The sequence below is a fragment of the Nicotiana tomentosiformis genome, chromosome 9, assembly GCF_000390325.3.
Source record: "Nicotiana tomentosiformis chromosome 9, ASM39032v3, whole genome shotgun sequence".
NCBI lineage: Eukaryota > Viridiplantae > Streptophyta > Magnoliopsida > Solanales > Solanaceae > Nicotiana > Nicotiana tomentosiformis.
In genome coordinates this window covers 96,085,216-96,095,917 of record NC_090820.1, presented here as the reverse complement: position 1 = coordinate 96,095,917, position 10,702 = coordinate 96,085,216, and the positions used below count along the sequence as shown (strand labels likewise).

General features: G+C 38.0%; 2 protein-coding genes across 2 annotated transcripts; both read left to right on the top strand.

Annotated features, from left to right (window-relative positions):
* Window positions 1–5,721: 5,721 nt before the first annotated feature.
* LOC104121587 (uncharacterized) lies at window positions 5,722–6,174 on the top strand. The gene has a single exon (XM_009633613.1). The coding sequence runs from the start codon at window positions 5,722–5,724 to the stop codon at window positions 6,172–6,174; it is 453 nt and encodes a 150-aa protein (XP_009631908.1).
* A 146-nt stretch (window positions 6,175–6,320) lies between these two features.
* LOC138899235 (uncharacterized) lies at window positions 6,321–8,773 on the top strand. Its single transcript, XM_070185376.1, has 3 exons — window positions 6,321–6,827; window positions 7,206–7,530; window positions 8,448–8,773. The coding sequence occupies exons 1-3, from the start codon at window positions 6,321–6,323 to the stop codon at window positions 8,771–8,773; spliced, it is 1,158 nt and encodes a 385-aa protein (XP_070041477.1).
* Window positions 8,774–10,702: the final 1,929 nt, after the last annotated feature.

The following is a 10,702-nucleotide window of genomic DNA, read 5'->3' as shown; positions in this document are numbered from 1 at the left end:
ACAGGTAAAGTACGAGCATCAGAGACTTGAAATTCTGGAGTGGAAATGGGAGCGTATTACCATGGATTTTGTAGTTCGGCTTCCATGGACATTGAGAAAGTTTGATGTTGTTTGTGTGATTGTAGATCGGTTGACCAAGTTCGCGCATTTTATTCCAGTTGGTATTAATTATTCTTCGGAGCGGTTGGCTGAGATTTATATCCGCAATATTGTTCGCCTACACGGTGTACCAGTGTCCATCTTCAGATCGGGGCACGCAATTTACATCACAGTTTTGGAGAGCAGTGCAGCAAGAATTGGGCACACAGGTTCAGTTGAGTACAACCTTCCACCCTCAGATTGACGGACAACCCGACCGCACTATTCAGATATTGGAGGATATGTTACACGCTTGTGTCATTGATTTTGGGGGTTCCTGGGATCAATTTCTGCCACTCTCAGAGTTTGCTTACAAAAATAGCTACCGGTCGAGTATTCAGATGGCTCTGTATGAGGATTTGTATGGGAGACAGTGTCAGTCTCCGGTGGGTTGGTTTGAGCTGGATGAGGCTAGGCTATTGGTTACTGACTTGGTTCAGGATGCTTTGGAGAAGGTTAAATTGATTCAGGAGCGGATTCGCACGGCGCAGTCTAGACAGAAGAGTTATGCCGAGAGGAAGGTTCGTGATGTTGTTTACATGGTTAGGGAGAAGGTTCTGCTCAAAATTTCACCCATGAAGGGTGTGTTGAGGTTCGGGAAAAAGTCCAAGTTGAGCCCTCGGTATATTGGGCCTTTAGAGATGCTTAAGAAGATTGGAGAGGTGACTTATGAACTTGCTTTGCCACCTAGTCTATCAGGTGTTCATCCAGTGTTCTATGTATCCATGCTCCGAAAGTATGTCGGGGATTTGTCTCATATTTTGGATGTCAGTACAGTGCAGTTGGATAGTTATTTGACTTATGATGTGGAACCGGTGGGCATTCTTGAACGAAAAGATCGAAAGCAGAGGTCAAAGAACATAGCGTCAGTGAAGGTATAGTGGAGAGGCCAGCCAGTGGTAGAGGCCAGCCAGTGGGAGAGGCTACTTGGGAGATTGAGCGGGAGATGCAGAGCAAATATCCACATCTATTTGAGACTCCAAGTATGATTCTAAACTCGTTCGAGGACGAACGTTTGTTTAAGAGGGGGAACATGTAACGACCCGGCCGGTCGTTATGATTATTATAACCCCATTCCCCCATTTACTGCTCAATATATTCTTTATAATTATTTTATGAATTACCGGGTTAGTTGGTTCGGGTCCAGAAGGATATCGGAGTGAAATGAGACACTTAGTCTCAAAATTAAAAACTTAAGTTAGAAAAGTTGACTGGATGTTGACTTATGTATAAACGACCTCTAATTTGAGTTCTGATGATTCCAATAGCTCCGTAAGAGAATTTTTGACTTAGGAGCATGTCCCAAATATTATTTGGAGGTCCGTAGTGGAATTAGGCTTGAAATGGCGAAAGTTGAATTTTTGGGTAGTTTGACCGGGGGTTGACTTTTTGATATCGGGGTTGGAATTCTATTTTGGAAACATGAATAATTTCTTTATGTCATTTATGACTTATGTGCAAAATTTGAGGTCAATCGGACGTGATCTGATAGGTTCCGGCGTTGTTTGTAGAAATTGGAAAGTTTTCAGTTTCATTAGGCTTGAATTGGGGTATGATTCGTGGTTTTAGCATTGTTTGAGGCAATTTGAGGGTTCGACTAAGTTCATACGATGTTATGGGACTTGATGGTATGGTTAGACTCGTGGTTGAATGGGCTTACGGATTTTGTAACTTTTATCGGGTTCCGAGACGTGGGCCCCACAAGTGATTTTTGAGTTAAATTTTGGATATTTTTGGAAAATTAGTAATTTCTTATGGAATTAATTCAAATAATTTTTATTGACTGAATCAGATTATTTGTGGCTAGATTCGAGCCGTTTGGAGGCCAATTCACGAGGCAAAAGCATAGAAGAATAAAGACTTACACGGTTTGAAGTAAGTAATAGTTCTAAATTTGGTCCTCAGGGCATGAAACCCCAGATTATTTGTTATATGATTGGTCTTGAGGTGACCACATGCTAGGTGATGGGCGTGTGGGCGTGCACCGTAGGAATTGTGACTTCGTCAATTCCATGAAATTGTGTAGTTGAATAATCTGTTGATATATGTACATTTTCTACGTGTTAGAGAAAATTAAGTTGAGACTAGTATTAAAAATCATGCTTAGGCATATGCTGTTAATATTAGTTCCCACTGGGGTCATTTCTGTGGTTTGATTATATGTTCAAATTGTAATTTTACACTCAGTCATGTTCATTCATTTCATATCATATCTCAGTCTATGTTGCTATTTATTGATACATCATATTATCATTTTTGGGTTGATTTTCATGACATCGTGAGCCCGAGAGACTGGAGAGGTTGATGACTGAGTGAGGCCGAGGGCCTAATTGTGAGGATATTTATGGGATCGGGCTGCACACCGCATCATGTTTCATTGTTATATGCCATGATTGGCTTGATATAGCGCTTGGGCTGAAGGAGCCCCTCCGGAGTTTGTACACACGCCCAGTGAGCGCAGGTACATACTGAGTGCGAGTGCCGAGCGTTGGAGAGGAATGAGTGATTGTGAGGAAATAGTGACTGTGAGGTTGGAGTAAATGGTAGGACTGAGTGACTGTTACTCTAAGAGGATGCATTCATTCCATTATTGCTGCATTTCAGCTGTCATATATCATTGTTTTGGAAATCTTTGAATGACATTATTTCTGTTTCAATCAAATTTGATATGAATTTACCTTGGAGTTTTAAATGTTGAAATTGAATGCATGTCTACCTTTTTATGTTGGAAAGTACTGTATTTGGACTTGGCTGTGAGTCTCGTCACTACATTCAATTCTTTATTTATTATTGTTACTTGCTGAGTTGGTAGTAGTCATACTATACCCTGCACTTCATGTGCAGATCCAGATGATCTCGGACATAGTGGGTGTTGATTCTTTCACACAGTTGATTTTTCGGAGATTCAGAGGTAGCTTTCATGTTTCGCAGACCTTGTCTCTCCTTCCCTATCCTTTTGTTTATTATTTGGTCTCAGATTATTATAGATCGTGTTTTCAAAACTTGTAATATATAGATGCTTTTAGAGTCAGTGACACCGGGTTTTGGGAGTGTTTATATCGGTATTTGCGAGATTTTTGGTATAGTATTTAAATATTATGTTTTCAAACTTAAAGGAAATCGTGGGTTATTGATGTTGTCAGCTTGCCTAGTATTTAGATAGGCGCCATCTCGACATGTTAGGATTTTGGGTCGTGACAAGTCAATGCCTTCTTCTTGATTATATCCCTGAACCACTAGTCTGGCCTTGTTCCTTATGATATTTTCTTGTTCATCCAACTTGTTTCTAAACACCCATCTAGTACCTATGACAGTTATGTTCTTGGGGTTTTGTACCAGGTGTCAGACCTTACTTCTCTCAAAGTAATTTAGCTAATTTTGCATGGTCATGATCTAGCCTGGATCCTCTAGAGCTTCTTTGATGGTCTTAAGTTCAACATGTGAGAGGAATGTTGTGAGTGCACATAGATTTATTAGAGAAGACCTACTTTGCACCCTTGCATTTAGACCAGAGATGATATTCTTAAGAGGGTGTGAGCTTTGATGCTTCCCTAGTCTGATCTGTATACCCAGAGAAGATTCACCTGAGGAGTGCCCCAAAGTAGCAAGTTCAGTAGAAGTGGCTTCATTTGCCTGGTCAGCAGTTAGAGTAGTTCTTTTTTTTTTTTTCGTGTTCCTCATCATCACTATCAATTTCCTTGTGTTTTTTAGATCCATCTTCATCAGATTCCTTTGTATCTCCATCACCAGTGAATCCTATGTCATAATCTTCATCTTGTAGACCTTTCTCAGCCAAGTTGTTAGATTCATCTAATATAACATGAATATTTTCTTCCACACACATAGTTCTTATATTAAAAACCTTATAGGCCTTACAGAGACAAGGAACCAGGGCATTCAACTCAATTTCAGAAAAAATAGACAAACTCGTCAAAGATGTTGAAACCTCCTATGAATCCTTCTGCACCAAAGTGATCAATACCCTCAAATACTTCCTAAGGAGAAATTAAGGCTTGATTGGGTGTCCTAAAAACAATCTCTTGTGCTTGCTTTTGTTTGAAAGTCTTATTTTTGCATCTGTATGTATGAACCATCACTTTATGCCTCTGCTAAAGGCATTACTTATGTTGCCCCAACTAGTATGCATATTATCTGTATATTATTTTTCTATCTAGTGTGCCTATTATCTGAATGCATATTGTTATATACTGGGCTTGCACCTTTCTTTTTTTGATTGATGTCAAAGGGGGAGAACATGTATGGAGAAGTAAATCAACAACTCAGGGGGAGTAAATCAACAAGTCAGGGGGAGCAGTAATGAGTACAAGAACTCTAAGGGAAGTATACCTTATTTACTCTCTCTTAGTTGTCATCATCAAAAAGGGAGAGATTGTTATATCTAAGTTTCAATGATGACAACTATACAAAACTAATACCTATCAACTTACAAGTGTACAAAACTAATACCTAACTCTTTTGACTGTAGAGAACAAGGCATCAACCGAAGGGCCTGATGCAAGCTATTAAAAAGGCAGAAACTCAAATCAAACAAAGATCAAGAAGGAAGGATAAAAGAAATGGGAGACAAGTTGAGTGGAAAACACATCATAATGAGAAACAACTGGAAGTGGTTCTTCTTGTCATCAAGCACTCCTTGATTATTTAAGCCACCCCCACCAACTGGAAACCATTTGACATGTGCTCATCTCTTCAAGAAAAGTATGAATCATCTCGACATGGAAACGACATGGAACAAAGCACTCCATGATTTAACAAATTCCAGCCCATCCCTCTTCAAGAAATCAGAGACACCATGCTCTAATCCAACACCCATCTCTTTTGAAAGAATCAAGACACCTTGCTGGAATTAGACACAAACACACAACAATACTTTCCTATAGAGCCACTGGTGAACTCAAGGGAGCAGTGTGCGCAACTACAAACATTGTCTTCTAAGTCTCTCTAAGTCTAAATACAAATACTGTATTCTTGAGTCTACAAGTGTCATAAAAGATAAAAGGAGTTAGAACACAAAAGAGATTTGTGTCAACATTTAGAAATCATTATTTCTAAACATCTTGGTGGTGAACGATCCAAAACCATCAATGTTGTAATTCTTTATCAAAGATCTAAAAAGAACCCTTGTGACCCAAGGGAAACTGGACGTAAGTACCACACCGGTACTGAACCAGTATAAAAACGGTTGTGTCTTGTGTTGCCATCAAATTAATTGGATTCACATCTATCTTATCCGTGTGTTGTACGAAATCTAGTCGACTAAGTGAAAACTTAGTCAACTAAGAAATTAATAGTCCACAATTCACCACCCCCTCTTGTACTTTCAATTGGTATCATAGCCCGGCTCACAAACTTTACTTAACAGCTAGTGAGAAAAAGATGATGGGATCAAACACAGTCGTCGATGCATTATTTCAAGAAGGAACCTCGCAAGTACGACCTCCATACTTCAACAGATAACATTTTTCTCATTGGAAAGTTTGCATGGAAACATACACTGTGTCATATGACATCAAAGTTTGGCATGTTATAAAAAAGAAAATCTTCCAATTCCACCAAAGAAAGATGAAAATGATCACATCATTGTATCAACTGATCCACTTTACTTGGATGATTACGCATGAACAATCTGCTGTTATAACCGTGAATGCCAAAGCAAAAAATCTACTGTATAATGCCATCAGTGGAGAAGAGTATGAAAAGATTTCAAGCTGTAAAACTGCCAAGGAAATGTTGGATAAATTAGAAATCACATATGAGGGAACCAACAAGGTAAAAGAAATAAGGATCAATCTTCTAGTTCATGACTATGAGCTATTTCAAATGAAGGATGGAGAATCGGTAAAGGAAATGTTCTCCAGGTTCAGCAAAATCCTTGGAGATCTAAAATCCTTTGATAGACCAATAAAAAACGGAGAACGGGTCAGGAAATCCTCAGAAGCCTACCCACAATCTGGTAGCCCAAAGTTATTGCTCTGGAATGTCAAGACGTTGACAAAATATCCTATGATGAACTAAGAGGTGATTTAATTGCCTTTGAGAAAACTCACTTGGACAGGCAAATTCAACAAGAAAAGAAAAAAGCAGTTGCTTTTAAAGCGACTGTGGTTGAACCATAAAACGAAGAAGAAGAGGAAGAAGGAGAACAAGATGAAAACATAGCCATGCTTTCTCAAGTTGTAGCTAGCATGATGAGTAAGAACAAATTCAGCAAAAGAGGGAAATCAAACTTCAGAAGAGGAAGAACAAACAATGAAAATGATAAAAATAATGGAAGATGCTATGAATGTGGAAAATATGGGCACATTCAAGCTGATTGTCCCATACTGAAGACAAAACTTAGCAGGAACTTTCAAAAGAAGAAGTCTTTTGGATCCTGGAGTGATGAAGAAGAATCTGACCTTGAAGAAATTGCAAATATGTGTTTCATGGCCATAAAAGAAGATAGTAATGAGGACACAGGTGAACTCAGTCTTATGGCAGACGAGGGAACTAGTGAGGTACGTCTTCCTACTTATCCTAACTATTGTGAACTTCAAGAATTTGTTAATATTTCTCTTGAAGATATTGAAAGAGTTCTAAATGAACTCAGAAAAATCCAAAGAGAAAAAAAGGACTCGGCCTTGAAGGTGGAAGTGTGTGAAATTGAACATGACATGCTTCAAGAGGAAGTAAATGAACTTTAACTTCAATTGAATGGATTACAAAAATCCACTAGTCATAGTTCCGTCAAGTCAAATTCGACCACTCCTTTTAACTATTTGATTAAAACTAGAAACCTCCAGGCATGCTCTTATTGTGGTAAAATTTGTCACAACACTAACCAATGAAGGAACAGAATCAGAGCAGAAAAAGACGCTGAAAATCCCAATAAACCGTCGTGTTTTTATTGTCGAAAACGTGGTCACACTTCTAACCATTGCAGGTTTAAGGACAATAGGAGATGGGTCTGGCGACCTAAATCCTCTAGTCAAGCTAACACTCATAAATCTAACCATTTAGGACTCAAGCAGGCTTGAGTACCTAAAAACAAGTATCTTATTTTGCAGGAACACCGCAAGAAGAATCGAAAAGGAAAATGGTATCTTGACAGCGCGTGTTCCAGACATATGATCGGTGATAAACAATTATTCAAAACTGTCACCAAACTAGATGGAGGAACAGTTACCTTTGGAGATAAATCAAAAGGAAATGTTATTGGAGTGGGAAAAGTTCCCCTTAGCTCAACATGCGATGTGGACGTAGTATACCTGGTTGATGAACTCGGTTACAATCTTATCAGTATCAGTCAACTATGTGACAATGATTATGAGGTTCTTTTTAAGAAACATGACTGGTTTATAGAAGAAAAATCAGGTAAAGTCATTCTTTCAGGTAACAGAGACAAAAAATGTCTACACCATTGGTAATATAGATAGTCTTGGAAATCAAATTTGTCTTGCTTCTCCCTTAGGTTTGGCATAGAAAGCTTGGACACGCTAGCATGCATACTATCCAAAAACTCTCTAAACATGATCTTGTAATTTGTCATCCAAATCTAGATTTTTCAAAAGATCATATTTGTGATGCATGTCAACTAGGAAAACAATCTCGCTCAGCTTTCAAAATCAAAAATATTATTTCTACTACTAAACCACTTCAACTACTGCATATGGATTTGTTTGGTCCAACCAGAACTACTAGTATAGGTGGTAGAAAATACGCTTTTGTTATTGTGGGTGATGTTTCTCTATTTGCGTCGGTTATTTTTCTAAGTCATAAAGATGAAGCCCTAAGAAATTTTGAAGTTTTGTGTAAAAAGGTCCAACGTGAAAAGGGATACTACATTTCCACTATCAGAAATGATCACGAAGGAGAATTTGAAAGCAGAGCCTTTGAAAACTTTTGCAATAACCAAGGAATCCCTCACAATTTCTCTTCACCAAGATCGCCTCAACAGAATGGAGTGGTAGAACGTAAAAATAGAACCTTACAGGACATGGCTAGAACCATGATTGTGGAAAACTCTCTACCTCACCACTTCTGGGTAGAAGCTGTAAGCACTACATGTCATATTATCAACAGATGTTTGATTCGGCCCATCCTTAAAATGACTTCATATAAGCTATGGAATAGTAAGAAACCCAACATTAGTTAGTTTCATCATTTTGGATGCAAATGCTTCATTCACAATAATAGAAAGGACAATCTGGGTAAGTTTGATCCAAAACGCGACAAAGGTATATTCCTTGGATACTCTCCCTCAAGTAGAGAATATAGAGTCTACAATAAAAGAACCTTATGTATTGAAGAATCAATTCATGTTATTTTTGTTGACACTAACCCTCACTCAAGGAATGAAAAACTTCCTGAAGATGAGGAAATTTCAATTGTTCCAAAATCTGTTGTTACAGGAAAGGACTGTCAAGAGGAGTCAACTGGTCATCAAGATCAGTCAACTGAGGAACATAATGAAGTCCAAGAATTTTATTCAACAGAACATTCGACTATTGAGGAAAGGGAAACAACCACAACCATCCCAAATGAATGGAAAAGTGAACCTGGATATCCTCACAAATTCCTTATTGGAAATCCACACGAAGGAATCACTACCATAAGAAAGTGGATGACGCACTAAAAGACGTTCACTGGGTCAAAACAATGATGGATGAACTTGATCAATTTGAAAGAAATAAAGTATGGAAATTGGTTCCAAAACCTTCAAATGCTTCTATTGTGGGAACAAAATGGGTTTACAGAAATAAGTTAAACGAATCCGGACTAGTAAAGCACGACTTGTTGCGCAAGGTTATTCTCAGCAAGAGGGAATCGACTATGATGAAACATTCGCACCAGTAGAAAGACTGGAATATATTCGAATATTACATGCCTTTGCTGCTCATAAAGGATTCAAACTATTTCAAATGGATGTAAAAAGTGCTTTTCTAAATGGATACAACTCTGAAGAAGTCTATGTAAAGCAACCTCCTAGTTTTGTAAATGATACTCTCCCAGATCATGTATATAAGCTGACAAAAGCTCTATACCGACTCAAGCAAGCTCCTCGAGCCTGGTATGAAAGATTAAGTTCTTTTCTTCTAAATCAAGGCTTCAAACGAGGTAATATCGATACAACTTTGTTTATTAAGCACTCAAATTCAGGTAATTTTATTACTCAAATTTATGTTGACGATATTCTTTTTGGAAGTCCAAACTCTGTTTTATGCGAAGAATTTGCTCATTCTATGAAAGGATAATTCGAAATGAGCATGATGGGAGAACTAACTTACTTTCTTGGACTACAAATCAAATAGTCTCTCAAAGGGATCTTTATCAGTCAAACCAAGTACATCAAAGTACTTATAAAAAGGTTTGGCATGGAGAATGCTACGCCCATTGGGACCCCAATGAGTCCAACAACTATGCTTGACGAAGATTACCATGGAAAAAGTGATGATGAAACTATGTACAGAGGAATGATTGGATCCTTATTATATCTCACTGCTAGTCGACCAGATATAATGTTTAGTGTGTGTAAATGTGCAAGGTTTCAGTCGGCTCCAAAGGAATCTCATCTTACTGCTGTTAAATGCATTATAAGATATCTTATTGGGACCTATGAATTAGGATTATGGTATGCTCAATCTAAAAAATTTGTCTTGAAAGGTTTTTCAGAAGCAGATTTTGCAGGTGATAAGATCGACAGGAAAAGTACCAGCGGCACATGCCAACTGTTGGGAAATGCATTAGTTTCCTGGCATAGCAAAAAATAAAATTGTGTTGCCTTATCAACAACTGAAGCAAAATATTTAGCTGTTGGAAGTTGTTGTACACAAGTTCTTTGGATCATGCATCAACTTCTCGACTATAAGTTTTCTCTTACCACAACTTCCATATTTTGTGATAATACTAGTGCTATTTGTTTGGCAAAAAATTATATGCATCACTCCAGAGCAAAGCATATAAAAATCAAGCATCATTTTATTCGTGATCATGTTGCTAAAGGTTATATTGCATTAGAATTCATTAGTACTGAATCTCAACTTGCTGATATTTTTACAAAACCTCTTTTAGAAGAAAGATTTTGTCTACTACAAAAAACGATTGGCATCATGTATGTTTTATAAAACAAATCTTCTATATACGATTAAAACACATTACTTTCCTCTTATACGTGTTAATTTTACTTTGATAAAAGTGTATTTATTACACCTCCATCAGTACCGCTGAAACATCTCCTCAGAAGAGTCACTCCTTTCTGAATCCGTACTCTCCTTCAACCAATGCAACTCTTCAGCCCTCCAAAGTATAGATAATAATCCTCCTACTCCCTCTCACTCTTCATTCTCTCTAAAGAAATCCTCACCATGGTGAAAAGAAACCTCTCATCTTCCACTACTACCAGACGAAGTATAAGGGTTCGAAAAACCCTCAACCCTGAAGAAACTATAGATTTGGAATCATCCATCGACTCAGAACCTCTCAGAACCGACAATGAAAGCAGTAAGTCGTCTGAGGATCTTCCCATTAGCCAGAAAAAGGCAGGAAAAAGGCCCATGGAGCAAAC

Excerpts from the sequence above, each read along its gene's own strand:
- LOC138899235 (XM_070185376.1), top strand. The coding sequence starts at position 6,321 with ATGCTTTCTCAAGTTGTAGCTAGCATGATGAGTAAGAACAAATTCAGC. Across the intron at positions 6,828-7,205 it reads ATGACATGCTTCAAGAGGAA|GAACACCGCAAGAAGAATCG; the intron begins GTAAATGAACTT and ends CTTATTTTGCAG. Across the intron at positions 7,531-8,447 it reads AGGTAAAGTCATTCTTTCAG|AATCAATTCATGTTATTTTT; the intron begins GTAACAGAGACA and ends TATGTATTGAAG.
- LOC104121587 (XM_009633613.1), top strand. The coding sequence starts at position 5,722 with ATGAAAATGATCACATCATTGTATCAACTGATCCACTTTACTTGGATG.